Genomic DNA, 22,512 nt, shown 5'->3' on the forward strand with positions numbered 1-22,512 from the left:
ATTTTGATAATGTTCATGTATCTTTCCCCACTCTTTTCTCAGGCATGCTCTCCAGAGATGCCATTGTAAAGAAATATGTTTTCCATGGAAAGCATACCAGGGCGTGTGGACATTGCCCCATACAGAGATGAGAGCTTGTCTTCCCTCCTGCAGTTCAAAGTTTGAAAGAGCAAAAGTCAATGCTCTCCTGCTGGTCATCTGCCTTGCCTGCCTGCTCTCTGCCGGTGTGGTGTCCCTCATGTCCCCCCACTCTGACCTGCTGGATTTTCCGCCTACTTCTTGCCAGTTTTCCAGAGGAGAGCAGTCTGAAAAGATGTACTACTGGTGCTTGAGATGCAAGGGGAGCTGTAGCAATGTGGTGATGCCCTGCAGGGATTAAGAAAGGAAGAATTCTTTGGAGAGGGAATTAAGGAAGCACCAGTGGAAAGCCCAGGAGGTTGCTCACAGCAAGAAAAGTTACCCCAAATGCAATCATTCAAAGCTGTAGCGCACTTATAAGCTGAGGATTGCCTCTCACCTCTGGTCTGCACTTGTTCAGGCTCTGCCAGTCTTGCCACACTGACTGATTTTTGCCTTTCCAACTTTACTGCCAAAGATAGAGATCAGCACGCTCCCCAAGTGTTTGTCAGTAGACCTAGGCAAATCTGTTGCAGTAAAGCCTGAACACACCAAAATGTTTTTGCTTGACAATGTCATGTTTGCCGTGTGGTATCTGCCATGCTCTTTCTTTCATCATCCCTGCCCTGGCAGTCTAAAAATATCACCTTCTCAGCTGCCAAAGCAGTAAAATCTCTATGTGTGTTTTTTCTGTTTCCTTTATTCATCTTTTTTGTTTTTCTTCTGGATTATCTCTCTCTCCTGTGTTGGTTCTGTATTCCTTTTATCTAAGTTCAAACACCTTGAAAATCCCAGCGTAGGATACACTTTTAGCAGTTTCTTTTTTTTTTTTTTTTTAAATTATGTTGCTCTGTTTCCTTGGATGACAAAGCAGCACAGGCAGGAGCCAGCTCCGGGACTGCCTGCCTGTGCCATGATTCAGCAGGTTGTAAAAGGAAGGAATGTCTTCTCTTTTGGGAAAGGGTGGGAGAGAAAAGGGAAGCATGTATGACAGACATGTGTGTATATTTGACTTCCTGGTGCTTCTGTGATTGCAGCGGGAATATTACACTGTCCTGCAGTTGTGTTGGAGTTAATAAAGTGTTTCAAGAGAGGGGCTTGAAAGATATTTGGTGGAAAAATGGGTTTAGCCTAGATTAAGGAGGCAGCTTGCTAAAATATATTGCTTTATTACTCTCAAAAGTATTCCTCTGTGGTGTTTTTAGGTTCTTATTTAAAGTATTTGGTATCTCCTGTGCTGCTATTTGTGTGGCTGTTGCTATATTGCTATAGTCTGTGGCTATTTTCCTGCCTGTCTGTCTGCACCTTCTCTTTAGCCTCTGGGTGCAGCTCAAAGGAAGGTTTAGGAGCCAGCTTGGTGGCTTTCTGGAAAAATGTGTTTGATTCCAAACTTCAGTGCAAGCAGGGATTTGCTGATTTCATTTATGCTGAGCCTTATTTCTGAACACCGGGGCCCTGCTTGCATTGTCCTAACGCGGTGGAATTTTCTCTGTGGGGAGACTTATGCTGCTGACTCATTGCATCGACTCAAAACAGATTTATGTTTACAAAGGGGAAAAACACCACCCTTTTCTTCCTTACTTTTTCCTGCCCTTCCTAGCCATACTGGATTTGGTATTCCTACAGAATACCCATCTCCTGAAACATGCTGCAGCCCACAGCCAACACAGGCGTTTGCTTTGGACTGGGTGGTTCACGCACACTTTTCCATTGAACTGTTCTCAGCTGGAGCAGCTCAGAGACAAGTTTAAAGATGTGTTACTGACAGGGTACCAGGAGCCTGTTTTCCTCACCGTGGGTCCACATTCCCTGCCCTCCCACATGGCTGCACATGTGGTGGGACACAGGGATACCTCAACTTTAATCTTGTGACAGTGGTTTGATCCCATCAAACCCAGCACCTCCTTTGGTCTCTCCATCCCACTTGGCACAGCAGGGGCAGTTATTCCTGCATTCCTCTGTGTTTCTGTACTGGTTCGTTGCACAAATATTGAGCGTTTAACAGTATTTCACCTCTCAGAAATATATTTTGGAAATACAGCCCTGCTTAAAGCTTCTGGTCTGCTGAGCAGCACTACCATGGTACAAACCCATTGGAGCACGTGTTCACCATTTTATTGAACTCTCAGCTTGTAATTGAGCGAAAAAAAGACTGGGCACACCGAATTTTCTGAATAGGCAGGAAAACCCAAACCCCCTTTTTTAAAGAGCTAAAGAACGAGAAGACATAAAGACAGCTTTGCAGTTTAACAGGAGGGTGTCGTGTGAGGCGGGTGAGGGCCGTGACGGCGGTGGGCGGGGCGTGAGATGGTGCTGGCCCCGCCCCCGACCTCCCCTTACCGCCCCCTACCGCCCTCAACGTGCCGTCCGCCACCGCAGCGCCTCTGGACCCAGACTCGTTGAGACCCCGCCCACCTCTCAACGGCCTCCCAGCAGCCACCCAATCGCGCAGCACTTCCTGCACCGTCGCCAGCCAATAGCAGCGCTCCACGAAGGGCAGCGCCGTTGGGGGCGTGTTTTGGGGCGGGCCGGTCGCTGAGCGGCGTTGTCGACGACCAATCAGAGTGCGGGACCCGCGGCCAGGGGGGCGGGCGCGCGCGCCGCCCGCCAATGGGAGGGGCGGACCGCGGTGGGGCGGGGGCGGGGTCGACGCGCGGCAGAGAGGCGGGCGGCGGGCGCGCGGGCACGTGACGGAGGCGAGGGGAGCCCGGGGGCGGTGGCGGAGGCCGGGGTGGCGAGGGGTGAGTGTGTCCGTCCGTCCGTCCTCTCCCTCCACAGCCACCGCGGCTCCGGGACATCGGGGCGGGGGAGCGGCGAAGGGGCTCGCCCGCGGGGTGAGGGCGGCGGGGCAGCCGGGCCTGTCGGGGGGCGTGAGGCGGAGCGCGGCTGGGCCCCACGGGGGGCGGCGGGCGGCCCGTGCGGGGTCGGTGGAAACCCCCGGGGGTCGGGGCGAGGCTCCTGCGGGCGGGGGCGGGCGCGGGGCTGCAGCGGGTCCCGCTCGGCACCCGCAGGGCTCGGGGCGGCCCGGGGGGAGCGGCGGCTCTTCTGGTAAGTTCTGTGAGCACCGGGCCGGGCAGCGGTTGGAGCCGGGGGTGCTGGGGCGGGAGCGGCCTGGGGCCGAGGGTGGGAGGTGGATGTGGGCTGGATGTGGTCTGGGTTAGGTCTGGCTGCGTATTCTAATGTCAAAAATAGCCGTGAGCCGCCCGAACGTGCTCCCTATGAAGCCCCGCAGAGGGAGGAGAGGAGGTGGGTGCGGAGCGTGTCGTGGGGCCTGGCTCGGGCTGAGCGAGGGGAAGGAGAAGCCTCTGGAAAGGGTGAGCTCGGGACGCAGAGCTGGAGGCCAACAGGTGAGGTGCAGACAAGGAAGGTCTGAGAATTGAGAATCTGAGGGACTTACAATGTGCAGTTTAATTTTTGCCACCCAAATATTGTTCGTGTGGAGTGTCTTCAAAATAGTATATAAATGACACCTCAGTTCTCATTTCTGGCTGAAGACTGTGTTGTGTGCTTTTAAAACAAAAAGCCCCCAGACCTTTGAATTAAAGCATGTACAGCCCACTGCTTTCTTGCCTGTTCTGATTCTAGAGAGTGAACTTTCACATGCAGATTTGTGGTTAAGAACTTTCTAGGCTGCAGAAAGAGAAATGCTGCAGGTGATTTGGTTGTGAGGGGAAACAGACATGTATTAATGGTAATAGTAATATTAAAGATCCAGACTTTAATATGATGAGTGTTAACATAATTAATGCTACAGCGTTTCTGCAGAGCATTGTGGAAAAGTCTTTCTGAAACTTATGTAGAGTATGTTAGATGTACGAAAACTGGTCTCTAGGCATGTAATGCATTTCTAAATGCAGCGTGTTTACTTAACGTCGTCAAGCAAGCATAGTTAGCGCACAGGTTTTGTGGAACAAAATTACCCATTGTGGTTTTGGTTGTTGCTAAAATACTGCAAGGAGATAGCGGAACTATAATAATGTATGAGGTAATGCAGATAAAATACTGGTTAAATATAGGTTGAAATGTGTTACTCTAGTTTCATGCTGATGCACTTGACTTAAAAGACCACCTTACTGTGGATTTGGCCATATTAGATGGGCTTGTCCAAAACACTTAATAAAACTAGGAAAAGCTTTGAATAAAACTTCGTGTTTGTATTAAGTCTTAGTATTTCTAGTTTTAAAAAAATAACATTTTGAAGAAGATATTTGTGCAATTCACAGGCACCGTCACAAGCTGTTTGTAAGGTGTACACTGTTTCTTGGGATCAAATACCCTCCTAGGAAAGGAATCTAATTCGAAATAGTAACAAAGTTTCCAACTTCCATCAGATTACTCTGGCATTTGGTGTGCTGCAGCACTTCCCCCTCAGTAAATGAATAAATCCTTTACTGAGAATTCCCTGTGATTTGTACTTAGCCCTGCCCTTCACTTCCTTTTCTGGCCTTTCAATTTCTGCCTCTGGTAGTAATCATGGTGGCAGCCTGTTCTTGCTGGAATCAATTCTGTAGCAGGGCAAACTTGAATTGATTTCTAGGCTTGATGGTCTGAAAGATCTTGGGGTGCCTCCAGATCTTCCCCCACCTAATACAATTTTCCTAGCAGCCCATCTGTTTTATGGTCAAAAAGCCTCACGGCTGTGTCTTCACCCTCCAAGGACTTCCAGTTCTGCTGGAAGGATATCTGTGCTGACAAACAGTATCTGCTGTTTGCTCCTGTACTGTACCCGCACTGTTGTACATTATTTTTAGAAACTGGCATATTTGAAATGCCTATTAAAAGCAAGCCTTGTTGTTGTCCCTTTTCACACCTAATCCCTTGCCTGGTTTGTGCTCCTTACAACCCAAACAAGAGGCAGCTTTTTCTGTGGGGCTCTCCAAGAGAGGTTTGGCTAATCCTTTCCAGAAGACCTTTTTTCCTCATGTAGCAGTGTATCCAAGCCACCCTCTCCATAAAAAAAAAAAAAGTGGGGGAAGGGGAGCAAACCACTCCTACAGAAAGCTCTGGCCTCTGGGCCCTTGTAAGCAAGGTGGTTTTGCTTTAGTCTTGTCTGCTGTTCATTGAGTTACAATGCTAAAGGCAGAATCTTCACAATGCTGGAAATTGTCTGGCTGCAGAACTGAATATATAAGGGGGAAAAGTATTGTCTGCATCATACGAATTGCTGCATATATATGAACATAATTTTGTTATACCCCCCCCCTTTAGAGGGGTGGTAGGTGCAATACTGGGAGTTAATACAGTGTTTGACCTCACAGTTGTTCAGCTTTGCTGTGTGTCCATCCCCCAAGTCTGCCCAAAGACAGGTCAGGCAGGTGCAGGTGACAGGCCTGTGCTTGAAACTGTGGCATTAAGCTGACTCTGCTGCCAACAGCTTTGTTTCCTTTATCCTTGGCTGCTTTATCTCATGCTCCTTCCACTTGTACTGCTACAGCTCTTTGCTTTTGCTGGGTTGGCCTGGGGTATTGATACAGGGTTAAAATAACAGGGCAGAAGGACTTCGAGCCATCTTAAACCAGCTGCTGGTTCATCATGAGGCTGTGTAAACAGTTACCCTGGCACCGCAGAGGAGGCAGGATGTGGAAGGCAGAGAGATTGTGAGCTGTACAAGAGATTTCCTCTGCTCTTCAGTAGTTCTGACTTTAAGAAACTAGTGCACTACCAAGTAGGGTAACCAAGCCTTTACTCAGAAACCACAGAAAACTCATTTGAGAGGGAAAAAGGGTATCTGTGTCTCAGCCTTTCTGTTCTTGTCTCTTTGCATTTTTTTTTTGTGTGTTGTGATGAAATTTCTTCACTTTTGTGTCTTTAACTTTTTCTTCCCTAATTCTTGCTTTGTATGAGAATGCATTGTGCTTGTTTTTACTGGTGTGCTTCTGCTGTAAATACCACACTGAAATCCAGTGTTTGGAACACAGGACTTTGCTAGCAGAATTTGCTCTTCCCATGCTTAAGTCACTCAGCTGAGACTTCAGATGCTGCTGAAATAGAAACCACTGATGCTCATCCAGTTAAATTGCAGAGGTGTAGTTCATAGTGACTTATTTTTAGTAAGACCCATTTAATGTGACTGTTAATTCTTTTAAAAAATAAGTAAGTAGTAAACTACATAGCCAGTAGCCATTCAAATGTAGTTATATATTCTGAAATATGCTGTGTTAAGAACTGGCTTGATGAACCGCTGAAATAGATTAGTAACCAAGGAGATGATTAAACTGGTTTTTCAGGCTCTGTTTGACCTGACAGGGAAGTTACTAAATAGTATGTTCTGGAAGTATGATAGCAGAGGACTTGAACATCTTTTTTGTGAGCCCTTTCACTCTCTGTCCATGGGACATGTATATGTTAGAGAGAATGGTGACAACTGTTTGCTGTATGAGCCAAGTGTTTCCAGTGTCATGCCAATAACTGAGAAGAACTTTTCCCTTTATGCCCAGAGAAAGGGCAATTCTAAATAAAAATTAGTCTCTGAAACTGCATGACTTTCTTGAAAGCCTTGAACTTGAAAGGTAGCAATCCCTTAGCCACGTGTTGAGAGTGCCACTTTTGGGGCAAGAAGCTGATTCTCTCTCTGAATCTCCGATTTGGTTTCATTTTGACTTTGTAAAGTCCGTAGTGCAGCTCTTCCAAGTGTCTCTTTTCAGTGCTCTGCTATAGGTCCTGTAAATTCCAGGGGAAAATACCTCAGCCTTTTGACAGTCAGGTGAACAGCTTAACTATCAACTCTTAGGTTTTCTGGTTTAGAAGCTGGCTGTGGGTGGGCACAGAGGGAAGACAAGTGATCTGTAGCCCTGGCAGTCTTGAACTCTCTTCCTGATTTGTACTTTGGGATTACCCTGCGGTAGTTTTCCCTTCGGTCTCAGTGGTGTGCCAGTGTCTGTAAGTGTCTGAAGACCAGATTTAAAAAAAAGGAGATGGAGTTTTAGTCATCTCTGGCTTGAAACGTTGTTATGGTGAAAGGGAGGGTTGCACTGAAGTAGAATGGAGACGTCAGAAGCTCTCGCCTATTATGAAAGTGTTCCTTTGTTAATGGCTCTCGGCAATTGCATGATCAGAAATACACCAACCTTCAGAAATACTGTGCAGTTAAAGTTGAAGAAGGGGAGTGCAGGCAGACTAAAAAATGGTTAACAATGGTACTTGCTTGGAAATTGGACACTTCTTCAAGGGAGAAGTCTGATCATAATAGAGTAGGTTGCTGGGTGTCTGAAGGTTCAGACTACATTTTAGGTGACTAATTGAACACCTGTAGTTGCCAGCAACTTAAAGCTCCACTAAAATTTGATTTATGCCTGTTTTGTATAAAACCTGAATTTCTTCTCTCTCCCACTCCCCTCCTCTTCTATTTAGGAATAACCTAATTTACTAAGGCATAATTGTGTTTATGTTGTGTCCCTAAGGGTTTTGTGAAGTGAATTTGAAATTTCCTCCTGTAGCAGTACATCCATTATGGATAGAAGTAGCTTTTTAAATATCGAAAATGTGTGCTTCTCTTAGATTGCTCTTCTGAGAACATGGTGTCTTTTATTTCTTTATAATTCAGTCAGTTTGTGTATTGTTACAGGTTAAACAGAATAAAGAGCTTGGCATGGTAACAGGCAGTTGCAGAAGAAGCTACCAGCCTGTACTCAAGGTGTATGAATGGTAGCTTATGTCGAATTTGGGACTGATTTAATGTGTAGGAAATGTCCTAAGCATCTTTCTGTAGGAATATAAATCTGTGACTACTGCTTGCCAATGATTATAAAGAGGTAAGGACATGGAACTGGATTAGCTTCTCTTTAGGCTTTTTTAGCCTTATTTTTTTGGGGGGCAGTGAGAAAGAACTAAGCGTGCTTGGAAACTTGATCAGACAGTACTTCTCCCTTGAAGTGAGGGTTGGTGAGGCCTCAAATTTGGACAGAACATTAACTGATAAATGTAGACTTGCAGGGTAGATACTGTGGCTTTATCAGGAGTACAGATGTGCAGTGCCAAAGCTTCTGCCTCTGCTGTGTGGTCACTGGCAGAATTGTCTGGTTCCACTAGAATGCTTTGACAGAAGAATTTCTGGAGCAGCCTTGCAATATGAGGCCATGCAGCTTTGCCACTTGGGTGCAATCATTTGTCAGCAGCAAATGGACTTTGGTAAATATTTACAAAGGGTTGTAGTTGGGGGGGATTGTGAGGTAGGTAATTATTAAATATGGAGTCAGTACTGGCAGGAAAGTTGTGGGGGATGATTTAATTCTTTCACCAAAACTTTATTGCTGGTTGGCTGGTGGTGAGATTGCTTAAGGGATTACTTGCATGCTAAACCATTAATACCCTTTGCACAAGGTTGGGAGGAGGGGTGCAGAAACTCCTCTCTTTTAGAAGGAGAGGAGAGAATTGGCTCACTTTTAGAGTGTGACTTCCTCGTATCACTTTCCAAATCATAAAGTGCTCATTCTGTCTGCATAATATAATTTGAAAGAAGTTATAAAACTTGGGGTATAGTTTTCCTGAATTTGGCTCTATTCCAAAAGCACTTGGTGATGCCCTATTGGTAAGGTAAGACAAAGTGGAACCCCTTCCTTGGAAAGGTGTCCTTCCTTGTACCATCTCATCTGTTCTTGCTTCAGTCACGCAGGGCACACCCAGACCTCTAAAGATCACTTTGTCAGATGAAATTTCAGGCTCATGTTTTCTGTATTGGTTTTGTGCCGGTGGGCATAAGTTTATTCAGAGAACATCTTATCTGTACAAGAAGAACTTGAATCTTTGAGGGTACCAATGGTTTCTTGACTGTTTTCATGCTTTGGTTTTGTGTTGTGATTTCTACACTAGTAACAAGAGATACAGACTGCTAAGGGGTCTGAAACTGTGTTCAGTTTTGGCTGTACGCTGCACTAAAAAAAACAAGTCTTGCTGTATATAACAGCCCTTGAAAGTTTTTGTCAGCTACTCCTTCTGGAACGATTGTCCTTTTGGCTCAGAGGTGTTTGGGTGCAGTTGCCTGAGCTGAGGGGGGAGGTCTGTGCACATGCATTTGGACAATAATCCTCAAGGCCATCGCTATTGTTGGAAAACTGGCTGCAATTGTGTGTTGCTGTAGTGACAAACTGGACATGACCTCAGCACAAGTCTTTAAAATACAGTTTCTGTTGTACTTATGAAACATCCCCTCTGTCATTAGAAGTAAGTTAAAGAATAGTCTGAGAATGGTAGATCTGGTATGCAGTGTAATTTTGGAGTATCGGGTAGTGCTGATAAGCCTTTAAGTCTGTAAATTCTTTTAGTTGCCTAAACATGCTTCGAAAAGTTGAAAGTTTGTTTTCGAGCAGGATCTTAGGCCCCTACAGGCACTGTTAACTCTGCTTGAGTTATGTTTGTAAGTCTGCAGGGCTACAGCCTGAGGCAGGAGTGTAAGGGAAGGAGGGGATGTTTGGTTTTATACTTGCTTTCAAAAAGAATTAGTGTCAGTTACAACTTTGATTTTGGAAGAAAAATTTGGAATAAGGCATAAAGGAGAAAAGGTGAGGTTGTAGTTTCTTTGGTCAAATAAAACTGAGCAGCACTCTAGAAGTGTTGCCTTCTGTATCAACCTAAAGGTGCAGTAATCTTATATTTTTTCTAGCGAGAAAGTCAAATGGAAACCAATTTTACTTACAAGGTATTTTAAGCTATGGCTTGCCAACCTCTACCATGTTTTAGGTGTGACAGATGTTTTAGGAGCACCTTATGAATTAATTTAAGTGTCATATTTCAATTCTGTTAAGCCTTGGTTAAGAGCTATTCTTTGGTCATCTTGTTAAATTAGAGATTGAAAGAAGGGAATTGAATCAACCGTCTGTTTCTCCTGGGTCTGCCTCAGTAGCCTCAACTGCTTATAGACATCTACCAGTACTATCTATGACTGTTGGCAATAATTCCAGAATAAAGCCTAGGGAAGGGGGTTGGTGATTGAAAACACCAGAGTTCACCAATTGAAAGGACAAAAATATATATTGAACAGGAGATGAGGATTGATTACTCCATGGGTTACTCTCTGCTTGGAAGAACTAGAAAATTGAATTTCAATTTCTGAACTGAATGAAAACTTCAGTTTCTGCATGCTGCATTTAAAGTCCTTTAAATAGGTTTTCTCCTTAGGCTTTTGGAGCCACATAAGTTGTGGTGGTGTGTATATGTCTGCTGTCCTGCTTGTGACAGCTTAAGAGCAAAATGATGACAGTTCTGCAGCATGTTTCTCCACTCAGTTAACATCTGTTTTGTATTAAATACTTAGCTTTATGTTGTATTCCTCTCCAGCTTTTAGAGCTGTCTCAGCCAGCCAGATGCAGTAAATAACAGGGCTGAAAAGGTAAGTTTGTGCTTTTCTTTCCATGGCACGACAAGGCACTTCACCTGTTGCCTTGGATGCTTGGGTTTGTACTGAGAAGCAACACGTCGTTCTGTGTGCAGTGCTGGCTTGACCTCTCTGCCTTCTCTTCTTTATCCAGACCATGGAGCTGAAATGGCTACTGTATGTGACCCTGCTAGCTCTTGGGATCCTTGCTGCCCAGGCACATGATATGGATGAAGACAACGATGCTGATGATGTAGTTGATATCGAGGATGACTTGGACGATGGCATTGAGGAGGTAGAAGAGTCAAAATCTGAAACAAGCAGTCCTCCTCCAGCTCCAAAGGTTTGGCATGAAACTTTTTTTAAAAGTTAAATTACTGCTTGTGTTGAGGTTAATGTGGGTCTGATCAGAGTCGTCTTTACTTTGCTAACCTTTAATATGTTGTGATGTTATTAAAGATGTTATCTGGGAGTAGGACTTGGATTTAAGCTTGGGTGCTTTGTTTCTATTCTCATGTCCCTCAGATTCTTCCAGGAGACTTAGATCTAACCTTGGAATGTGTGATGTGATTATCAGGAGTTAACACTAATATTCCCAGCTAGGTATATACTTGATTTTTAATTGAAGGCAAGAGCACTACAGCTTGGCACAAGCAGCAATATTTATGTAACTTCTGTATTTATGTTGCAAGGGCATCCAGGAGAGCTGTACTTGAGTGTAGAGGAGGAATGTGAGCTTTATGTGCCTGTATTTCTGAAGGGAATTTATCTTGAAAGGTGCATAAGTGCCCCTCTTTTCTAATAGGTTACCTACAGGCCCCCAGTCCCAACTGGTGAAGTGTATTTTGCGGAGTCGTTTGATAAAGGAACTCTGGATGGGTGAGTATAATCTGAAGGATGATTCAGTACAGCAAACAACTTAAAGTCTTGGTGAAAGGCAATGAAACCCTCTCTGTAGAGGTGGTGTTATTCAAAACTGAATCAAAGGGCCCTGGTTGGTGAGGATTTACAGCAGTGCCTTCTTGAGGATGGCTGTTAAAGTGCTGAACTAAACCAGTATTTCCTTAAGCTCTAATAACAAGGGGCAGGTGAGACATACAAGTGTAATGGTTTAATCCTCATCTGACTTTTACTTTCCTCAGGTAAATGTGTGGATGGTGAGGTACTGTTTTTACTTTTTTGAACAAGAGTGGGATACTCTCTCAGGAGGCCATGATCCTGCTTTGGGGGAGGGAAGTGGCAAATGCAGAAAAGTTTGCAGGCTTGGGAGTAGAGCTCCATGGGAGATCAAGACACTGGGGTGTAGTCATAGGACAGCAAGGGATGTCTTATCTTAAGGGCAGGTTTTTTGTGTGTGTAAGGGGGAAAGGATGAGTTTTCAACCACTGGATGTCTGTCTTCTAGATGGATCCTTTCCAGAGCCAAGAAAGATGATACGGATGATGAGATTGCAAAATATGATGGTGAGTTAAATCCAGGTTTTGGATGATAAATGTTTCCGAAGTCGTTTGTCATATCTGAAGAAGAGGTGCAAGGCTTTCTTTTCTGTTTCCCAACTAAAATATTCATTGGAGAAAATGGAAGGAGTATTTATATACCTGGCTAACAATATGAAGTTCTAATTTAGACAAATGATCCACTTGGGGATTTTAGAAACCGGTAACCTTGGGTTAATTTCTCCCCAGGTAAATGGGAAGTCCAAGACATGAAGGACACTAAGCTTCCAGGAGACAAAGGGCTTGTACTGGTAACCCGAGCCAAGCATCACGCGATTTCATCCAAACTTTCAAAGCCATTTGTGTTTGATACCAAACCCCTTATTATACAGTAAGTAAAGGATAACTTGGTGTTCTCTTGTTTCCAGAATGACAGGACAGCAGGCTAAGGTTAATTCCATAAATGAGCTGTTGTTGATTGCGGGTCTACATGACACAAGATGCTGTAACCTATTATAATATTTAAATAAGAGGAGAATAGTAACCCAGATTCCCAAAGGGGAAAGTTGGGAACAGCATGGTTCTTTCTGAACATGAAAAAGGAAGAAATCTGTGTACTCTAGACTTGGTAACCTGTCTTAAGGCTTCAGTTCACTTGGTTTAATTGTAGTAACAAGGTCAGGCAACTGACTTTTGTACTGCTAATAGTGGAAGTCCTTGTCCTTTTGAACGAAAGCTGGTCTGTATGTAGGTCAGTGCACTTTATTATGCAGTAAACTGCCCCCTGTTTCTGAGGTGGAGTGGACATAGGGGTAAAGATGCACTTGTTTCTTCCTTCCTCTGTCTTCATTCATTTGCTGGAAAATGAACAGCTTATGTAGCTCTGTTAGGCCACAACCCTTGTAGAAGAATCTACTTGGATGTGTGGTAGACCAGCAAGTCAGGGGAAAAAATAATTCAGTGAGAACAGTTGAATTATGGATTGTTATCGACTTTATCAGTTTTAAACAAAGAGTAAACTAATTAATATTTGCACAAGATAATGAGTTGGTCACTTTGCTTTGCATGACTGTTTAGTTTTGCCTCAAAATACAAGGATAAAAATAAATCCCAGTGGTCATCCATTCCAGCTGCTGGCATTGAGAGAGGGTCAAGCATACGTAGCCTATTCCTGACAGAGATGTTTTGCCTTTCTTCAGGCTCCTTGGCATCCCTAAATGTTCTGATGTATGCTTATAACCCTAAAGGGGCTTCTCCTAGGACCTAGTTGTTTTTCCTTTGGTAGTCTTGCAGATGGAGTTGTCTGTCTGCCATGGTAGTTGTGGGCAAAATAATTGTCTCACCTCAATCTCTATTGCAGTGTCTTATATATTGGAAAGCTTTTTCTTCCTTCTTTCTATTTATAGATCATAATCTTCTAGACCAACACTCAATTTCTTTAATCTTTTCTGTCAGGTTAAGTCTTCTAAATCTTCAGTTTTTACTTTTTCTGAGGCCCTTGTGAATATTTTCTCAGTCCTTAGAGTGTAGTGTGTATTTTTAATATTCACTGGGCAAGTGATTTAAAACAAACAAAACCAGAACAGCCTTGCTCTTAATTTGTACCTAAAAATTGTAATTGTGTATTACAAAAGTAATTTTTCCTCCTGTATAACATGTTCTCTCCCCTTTCTATCCAAAACTAAAATTAGGTATGAGGTAAACTTCCAAAATGGAATAGAATGTGGTGGGGCCTATGTGAAATTGCTTTCAAAAACCCCGGAGCTGAACCTGGTGAGTAATGTTACTACTTTGAGTATTAGCTGTGAAAGAAATGTTTTTTTTTTCATTTTGCTTCTTCCTGAAGAAACCTCTTGAGTGAAGGCAGTGGGGCCTGATTGCCAAAGTACTTTGCACTGAGCGTTTTCCCGGTGTTTCCAGTTGGAGAGGATAAATACTGAAATGTAATGGCCCCTTGAGTGGAAACTCTGGAGTTCCCTGGTAGCTGAGCAGTTGCAGACCTTTGCCAAACTCTGCAGCACTTCAGATTTCCCTGGGCTGTAGGATCAAGGGAAAAGTGCTTAGGAGAGTAGCCCGTGTATGAGGAGAAATCTCTTCAGGAAGCTCAGCACAGAAGGAAGATTCCATGTTTCATCTTCTAAAACAGACTAATGCAGATAACTAGAACTATACCTTGCATTTTTGCCTTGTCTTTGACATGTGAACCCATGTGAGTTACTGTGTCTTGAGAAGTTGGACTGGATACAATCTCACATGTTCAGCTGCACACATGACCTATATAGAACTATTTGTTTCATAAATGACCCTTGAATGCATTGTCTTAAAATTGTGGTTGATGGAAGAGACTGTGATACAACCCTAAGGCTTAAGAATTGTTTTCTGTCCTCTCAATCATACACTTCCCTTGAAGTGCCTCTTCAGACAAAGCTGAACTGCTGGGTCACCTTGCACAGGTTTTTGTAGCCTGTGGGTTTTCTTTTGCCTTCTTCCTAGACTTTATAGGACGTACCTTTTATGGCTTGTTACCCATCCTTCTTCTTTCCTTCTGCAGTCTCATTGGAGTTGTATTATTAATAGAGATTCCAAAAAGAGATTAAAAAAAATCCAAAACAGCCACAAACACCCAGAAGATTTCTTGGCTGCCCAATCAGTTTTGTACGTGCGTTGAATTTTAAAATAACATTAACAAGAACAAAGACTTGCAGTCAGTGTTCAATGGTGAAATGATTATATCCAGTTAGATATCAGATTGAGACAGTACCTCAGCTCATAAATTCAACTTGGCCTCACTTTTAGTGCTGCTTATCACTTTGTGTGAAAGAAACTGGCTGGACTAGCTACTCATTCTTTATTGCCAGTAACTGATACTTCTATGTTGATAGCTCTTAAAATACTTTATTGTAATATAGAGATATACTTAAACATTGTGGTTGTCACACTAATCTTTCTGATAACACTTATATAGCTGGTGTTTTCCATGTGAAAAGGGCAGACCAAAGATGCAAAATGAAGTAGCTGGGATAATTCTGGTGTTTTTTCTAGAGGCTTATGTGAGGAATACAAGCTTTAGTGTGGGGCTTGATATGCAAGTTGCAGAATAACTTCTAACGAGAGGAGTTCTTATGCCAGGCAATGACCTAAGTTGTATTTCAAAATGATGAATTTTGCATCGTTTTTAAAGGACCAGTTCCATGACAAAACTCCATATACAATAATGTTTGGCCCTGACAAATGTGGAGAGGACTATAAATTGCACTTCATCTTCCGGCACAAAAACCCAAAGACTGGCAAATATGAGGAGAAACATGCAAAGCGTCCAGATGCAGACCTGAAGAGTTACTTCACTGATAAGAAGACTCATCTTTATACTCTAGGTATGGTGACTGTTAAACGTGCATGTTAATAACTCCAACGTTTCCTGAATCAAAAGCTCATAAAGTAAGCCAGATAAACAACTGAGTGTTTGTGGCAGTGCACCATACAACTAAAAACCACTTGAAAGCTTCAAATGCAAAAACTGGGCATCTCTACAAAGGCTTATTTCATACTTAGAGGAGGTCTGGTTTCATATAAGAAAGGTCATGAGACCTTGAACTTAATACTTAAAGGAGAACTGAATTTCAGAGCAGTTACCTGAAATAATCATCAGCATTTATGAACTACCTGAATGCTGCCCTAGAGTAACTTGGGGTACAGTGTGCTTTAGATTTAGAGGCAGAGTGTTGTTCCTTTTGCTGCTTTTGTAGTACCAGACAAACTCAGGGGTTCCTGAAATAGTGTCTGCTATATTAGCTCTGACTAAAATCTTTCAGGGAGTACGTTAGCTTTTCCTGCTGAATAAAGTAGTGAGATTAAAATCTTGTTAGTCAGTAGTAGAAAGTCTTAGTCTTGAGTAGAATGTGAATATATACATTGTTACTACTAAAGCAATACTTACTGTGCCAAAGTCAACTTGTGGTAACTGCTAAAACACACTACAAACCTCTCTGTGCTTATAGCATGTCTAAAGTAGGACTCCTGCCATGAGTCTGCTTTCTCACAAGGTGAGATGTGGTACATCACCACTAGTTATACTTTGGCATAAGGAGAAAGGTCCTTAACAGTTCTTTAAAGCAGTTGTTGGGTGGGTGGTAGCTTGGATTGTACAGTGAGGATGAGTGATGCTTTATGACTCATACTTTGTATCATATATGGAATGACTACAACAACTTTTTTCCTTATAGTCTTGAATCCTGATAATAGTTTTGAGATACTGGTTGATCAAACGGTTGTCAACAGTGGAAATTTGCTAAATGATATGTCTCCTCCTGTGAATCCACCCCGAGAGATTGAGGACCCAAATGACCAGAAGCCCGAGGACTGGGATGAGAGACCAAAAATCCCAGACCCAGATGCTGTTAAACCAGATGACTGGTAAGCTGATAGAGGGGTGGAATTGAGGGAGTCCTTAGCCTGATAATTTGGTCCTGATCAAAGTTTCTCTCAGATGTCTTACAGGAGGTTTTGAGTCTTGTCCTTGTAATCAAAATACAGTCAGTTTAGGCATCTTAGCAGTGCTTTGGTAGACAAAGGCAGACAGGTTCCACATCCTCTGGGAGTTTCTGTTTAGTGCTCTTGTTATTCTGTTGGCCACAGACAAAGATTTTACAGAAACACCTATGCTAGCTGTTGCTTTCATCCGTATGAGATCCAAAGATGAGCTGCAGAAGGTGTAACTGAAAGCTGTTTGTAGTTGTTTGTGTAATGCCTTAGTTTAAAAGTGACTGAAAAATCTGATTCCCTAAATCAGAAACTGATCCTGGCTTTCTGTCTTTGAGCCAGTGCTTTGTGAATGACAGATTCAGTTTCAAGTTCAAGTGTGTGTTTGCAGTGACTGCCAAGATATGGGATTTGCTGTAATATGCTCTTTCTAGATTGGCTTTTAAAAAATTAGTATTACCTTGCAGTGGGCACTATGATGTGCCATGAGGCATGTGTATAAGCAACAGATTGCAAGGCAATTCCTTTCCGAGATCATGGTGTTACCCTGACAGAAGTGAAGGTGGCTGGCTGTCTACCTCAGTGGGCTTGTTCAGAGTCTGTAGAATCATGCCTTGGGGTTAAGAGCTCTTATGTGCTGTGTGTGTTAATACATACTGTTCTGCTCTCCAGGGATGAGGATGCTCCTGCAAAGATCGCAGATGAAAACGCTGTGAAACCAGAGGGCTGGCTGGATGATGAGCCAGAATATGTAGCAGACCCTGATGCTGAGAAGCCTGAAGATTGGTAAGTTTACTGCCTATTGCAAGCGACAGCAAATATTTCATGGCTTTGGTACTGACTTTTACGAGTATAAGAATAGCTGGTTCATTGCCACTTGCTAATGAAGTTGCCAATTCAGGCTGTTTTGCTTCAAAAGAAGAAGGCAGAGTTGGTTTGAGGAGTTTTGTCCTACATTCACCTCTGCATTTTTCAACTCTTTTGTGATTTGAAGCAGAATGAACAGGGCAGGGATGTTCATCTTGCAGTTGTACCTACTTAGAAGGGGCAGTGGGACAGTCTGTGCTCAGGGACTGGCTTTTGTTGAACCTCTGTGCTTCAGTTAGTCATTAAAATCCTTCTTCCTTATGCAGTATATTTATCTACAGACCTGTGCTATACAAAGTTTCGGTATCTCCATTTTATGTTAGGAGTATTAATTTTCCCAGGACTTGCCTAAGTTTTATGCTGTATGAAGGCAAGGGGTGGACTTCAAAACTGAATTTTCCTTTGCAGGGATGAAGATATGGATGGTGAATGGGAGGCACCTCAGATTGCAAATCCTAAATGTGAGGCAGCTCCTGGCTGTGGTACCTGGCAGCGCCCAATGATTGACAATCCAAACTACAAAGGCAAATGGAAGCCTCCTATGATTGATAACGTGAACTATCAGGTTGGTGTTTTCCTTGCATAAACTGGTGGCCAATGCAGCATTTCTCTGACAAAAAGCAGCATGATTTAGATTCAGCAGGTGTAATTAAGAATTCAAATGCTGTTATAATTGCACTGTGTTTCAAGTGGACAGATTCAAAATCCTTTCTTAACAGACTTCACTTCTTTATATGGGTTTCCAAAACCTGCTAAGTTGCACCCATAGACATTGTAATTAAGTGCAAAGGATTGTTATTTCTCTCCATTCAAAATGGGCTGAGAACTAAAAGTTGTTTTCTGTTAGGTGAGGCAGAATGTCTTTTGTCTTTCCTAGGGTATATGGAAACCTAGGAAGATCCCAAACCCAGATTTTTTTGAAGACTTGGAACCTTTCAAGATGACTCCCTTCACTGCTGTAGGACTTGAGTTATGGTCCATGACATCTGACATCTTTTTTGACAACTTTATCATCTGTACTGAAAGAGCTGTGGCTGATGATTGGGCCAATGATGGATGGGGACTGAAAAAGGCAGCTGATGGTGCTGCAGAGGTGAGAGATGAAAGTTTAATTGTTCTGCTGAGTGGAACAGTAGAAGCATTGCTGCTGTTCTCTCCCACAACCTGTGTCAGTGTATACCTGTATGTGCCAAGGCTGAGGGTTATGCTAAACCAGATTGGAGCCTTAATTCCTAATTATAGTATGGTAATGGTTGCTATAAGTAACTGTGAGTACTCACTGCTCTCTTTTGAGTTTTTGCTCTGACAATTGGACTGTTTAACCTGATTCTTAATTTGTAAACCATGAAAAAAGTACTTGTGCAGGTTAGCTTTAATTTTTTTTGAGGTATGAAATACAAAGTTTAAAGTTGCGAAAAGTGTATTTGAAAATTCTGTACCTTAAACTTAAGTGCTACAACTTGCTGTATGGGATGAAATTTGACAGTTCTTTTTGTCTTACAGCCTGGTGTTGTGGGCCAGATGATGGCAGCTGCTGAAGAGCGTCCCTGGCTTTGGGTCGTCTACATCCTCACTGTGGCTTTGCCAGTGTTCCTTGTTGTCCTTTTCTGCTGTTCTGGGAAGGTAATGCATTTCCTCTGATAATTAGTGTCATGTTTAAAAAGAGGTTCAGTAAAATGTGCCTTAATGCCACAAATAATTGCCTGGGTTTGACATTGTCTTTTAGAAACAGCCAAGTGCTGCAGAATACAAAAAAACTGATGCTCCTCAGCCTGATGTGATGGATGATGAGAAAGAGGAAGAAAAAGACAAAGGGGAAAAAGAAGAGGAAGAGGAGGAGGAGGAAGCAAATGAGGAAAAGCTGGGTAGGTAAACTAGATAATCTTGAATAGTATTCTCCCTGACAGAATAAACCAGCAGGATTGGCAGACATGGAGTAAAGGCAATGGTGAACTGAAGATAGGTCAGAAGTGAGAATAACTTCTTTTTTTTTTTTATTTCCCTTAGAAGAAAAGCAGAAAGGTGATGCTGATCCAGGAAATGCTAGTCAAGAGGAGGAGGAAGAGGAGGAGGATGATGACCGGAAACGTGCATCAGAGGTTAGAGTGCTTGATCTTTGAGGGAAACTTGTGCAATTTTTTCCTTAGTTTATGTAGAACAGACCTTACGACAGTGTTAAGAGTTAACTTGGCTCATATGATGCTGCCTCCCACTACCAAACTTTGGAAAACTTATATGACCCTGCAGAATAGGAATTGCTGTGGCCAACTTGAGCAGAGCTGGGCACTTTGCTAAAGGCACTGTGTAGAGCCTGCCTTGACAGAGGAGTGGGACTGCATGAACTGCATCTTCTTGAGGCAAAAGGCTTATTCAGCTCTGTGTGCAGCCAGGATGTGACCTTTTAGTGCTCCCCACTGACATAATGGCTGACTTAAAAATGGGTGGAGTGTTGAAGTTAAAGGATTCTCCCATCAGCAGAAGCTGCTGAGTGCTCCCAGCAAACAGTGTACATCCACTGTGAAAACAAGGACTTGGCTGTTTGCCACAAAGTGGTTACAGCAGTAGGTCCTTTCAAAAAGTAAATCCTAATGTAGAAGTGAAAGTAGATTATTCTTTGTAGATCTTCACAAAATGGTTATTAAAGATAATCTTAGGTTTTATTTCAATATTTACACAAATTACTTTCTTGCAGGAGGAGGAAACTGTGAATAGATCACCCAGAAACAGAAAGCCAAGGAAAGATTGAAAAAAGTCATAAGAACTTGATCTGTGATTTTTTTTGTTTTGTTTCTTTTTTCTTTTGTTTTGAAACATGGTTCTGGGAGAGGACCTTGGACACCTTACATTGAAACTTGGACAAACCTCAAGATTTCACCATCCACAGGTTCCAGTCACACTATCCAATGTAATGGAGTGTCTAGCAGTAAAATATTTGCAATCATCTGTTTTAAAGAGCATCATTCCTGTAGAAAGAATGCATTTAATATAATGGGCTGTGGATTTTGGAATGTAACATAACTAACCTTTTCATTTTTGGTTTTAAATATTTTTTTCTGTTTTTAAGTAGATTGGTAGAATTTTTCCAGTCTCAAACCTTGGCTTAATTTAATATATTAATTAGTGAAATATAACAATGAATCTTGAAAGTGCTAGGTGATAATGCAGTTTTATAACTAGGTTTTTTTACAAATATGTAAATTCCTAAATGCACCGATGTCTTTATATCCCTTAAAATTTGGTAATTGTTTAAAGAAAAGTTATCAATGTCTATGACAACCCCTCTACCCTCAAAAGAAAAAACTAGGGGGGATGTATGGGGAAACAAGTAGTGAAACTGTAATTAATGAACTTCATTCTTTTGGGGGGAGGGGAAAGAGGAAGAAGGGGTGGAAGGAGGGGGTTAGACAGTCTATAGCATATGATACTGTGCATGGCTAAAGCCCTGTTAAGGGTTGACAAACGATCTGGGATTTGGAGTGGGTCATGTTAATGTGGCATTTCATCCTGCAGACCTTGCAGATAACCGATTTTGTTTGTTCTTGAGCTCTTTTTGTGAAGCTGAGGGTTTGGGGGGAGGTGTGGTTAGGCTACTTCCCCCTTTCCCCTCTGCTCAGCCACCGATTCTTTCCTCTCTACACCTCTTCCTGAGAGCAGCTCTGCCTCAGTTGCTGAAGCACTTCATGTTCAGCTCATTGTCAAGCTCGATTTCATAGCTAGGCCTACTCCTTTCCAGGGTCCAAACACTGAATAAAACAGTGTCCCATATCCTCTCACTGTTGTCACTGTATGTCTACTGTAGAAATGGGGGAGGTAGGCAGGTACACAAGTTGAACTGAGTATTTGTTAAGGAAAAAGAAAAAGAAAAAAAAACACAACCAAGATGTCAGTATTGTAGGTGGGGAAGGAGCATGTGGAATATCTTAACTGGTATGTGAAACTGTTTAAGTCCTTTATCTGCTCTTCATGTAACAAGTGCATTCTAAATTATATTGTGAATGTTAGGGAGTTCCAATTCCAGCTGAATAAATTTTTTTAAAGCGTTGAGTCTACCACATTATACTGTTTCAAACACTTTTTTTTGTGGAATGCAGGTGAGCACTACAAGAGCATTACCTCTGAAGGTGAAATGGATGTAATTCATTACACTGTACCAAATATGTTGGCGTTTGGATGTCTATATAGATAAACTTTTGCCTTTGTTTAGAGTGAAATTAAATGTCCTAAAATTACTCTTCTTGCACTGAATTTAAACACTCCAGTGTTGTTTGGTCATAGGATAGGTATAGTGTAGGGAATAATTCCCAGGGGCTGGGGAGGGAAGAGTGTTCCAATTACCTTGCAAACAGTCTAACCAATTACTAAAAGACTCTTGTTTTTGGTTTGGGTTTTTTGGTTTGTTTTTTTTTTTTTTTTGTAAAACACTTCTTGCTGCCTGTCCTTATGTTGTATCCCTTGGTTGTTGTGTTTGAAATACTAGTGATCACAAATGCATAGCAGGATTTCTTGATCTTTCTGCAGTGTGCAAATAAACTATTGTAAGCAAGATACTGGAAGTAATTTCAGACTTTGTTGGGAGCTGTTGCATGTTTAGAATGCCTTTGCCTGTTGAACACCTGGTAAATACTGCTCCTTATTGCAAATATAGCTTATACTCTGACATGGAAGATGTCATAACTTAAGCATTGCTACTGGCTTGTTCTCAGGACTGTATTTTTATCAAGGAGCAGCTGCTATTTATGACTCTCAGTCCTTTGAGATGAAGTATGTGTAAATGGTTTCAATTCAGCTAACATTTTGAGCACAACATAAAAATCTATTAATCTAATGGTTTTTTATCTTAATATGCAAATTGCCTTAAACTCCCAAACGACCCATGTGCATACATGTTCTTTCAAAGCATCAAAAGTGAACTTGAGATCTGCTATCAGCTTTTAAATAGTATTATATTAAATCTAATTGTAAATCTACATTTGCTTCTGCTAAATCTCCTGAAAAAGTCTCCTGTCTGCATGTTATGGCTTTTTTTGATACCTTAGTGTATGCTTTAAATAATCACTACAATAAATGAAGACTTTCCAAAATGGATAGACAACTCAAGTTACTTTTTATCTTGCTTTCTGGCTTGGGTGCCTCAGTTTGACCTCAGGATTGCTCTTATTTTTAAAGTCTTGGAGGAAAAATTAGTTATCTGCTTATCCTGAGTGCTTTTAAAGCATAACTGTGTGTTCTAAAGTAGTGAAGCTCCACCTTAAACTGGGTTTGGAAGTGTTACAAAGACTTGAAGGTGTATTTGGGCTTTTTGTG

At 42.3% G+C, this 22,512-nt stretch overlaps 1 protein-coding gene across 4 annotated transcripts; it reads left to right on the top strand.

Annotated features, from left to right (window-relative positions):
- Nucleotides 1-2,806: 2,806 nt before the first annotated feature.
- Nucleotides 2,807-22,291, top strand: CANX (calnexin). Of its 4 annotated transcripts, none has more exons than XM_027724036.2 (15): nt 2,807-2,858; nt 10,581-10,769; nt 11,232-11,305; nt 11,831-11,889; nt 12,112-12,253; nt 13,554-13,635; nt 15,044-15,236; nt 16,086-16,275; nt 17,014-17,127; nt 17,617-17,773; nt 18,086-18,301; nt 18,712-18,831; nt 18,935-19,073; nt 19,216-19,307; nt 19,901-20,973. In XM_027724036.2, the coding sequence occupies exons 2-15, from the start codon at nt 10,584-10,586 to the stop codon at nt 19,952-19,954; spliced, it is 1,818 nt and encodes a 605-aa protein (XP_027579837.2). In that variant the 5' UTR covers nt 2,807-2,858; nt 10,581-10,583; the 3' UTR covers nt 19,955-20,973. The 4 variants fall into 4 exon arrangements, with proteins under 4 accessions (XP_027579837.2, XP_027579838.2, XP_027579836.2 ...); XM_027724037.2 differs by lacking the exon at nt 2,807-2,858 and adding an exon at nt 2,933-2,951; XM_027724035.2 differs by lacking the exon at nt 2,807-2,858 and adding an exon at nt 3,320-3,464 and having other exon boundaries at nt 19,901-22,291.
- Nucleotides 22,292-22,512: the final 221 nt, after the last annotated feature.

Source organism: Pipra filicauda, unplaced genomic scaffold, assembly GCF_003945595.2.
Source record: "Pipra filicauda isolate LSUMZ 115617 unplaced genomic scaffold, ASM394559v2 scaffold344_size1527164_pilon, whole genome shotgun sequence".
Lineage (NCBI taxonomy): Eukaryota > Metazoa > Chordata > Aves > Passeriformes > Pipridae > Pipra > Pipra filicauda.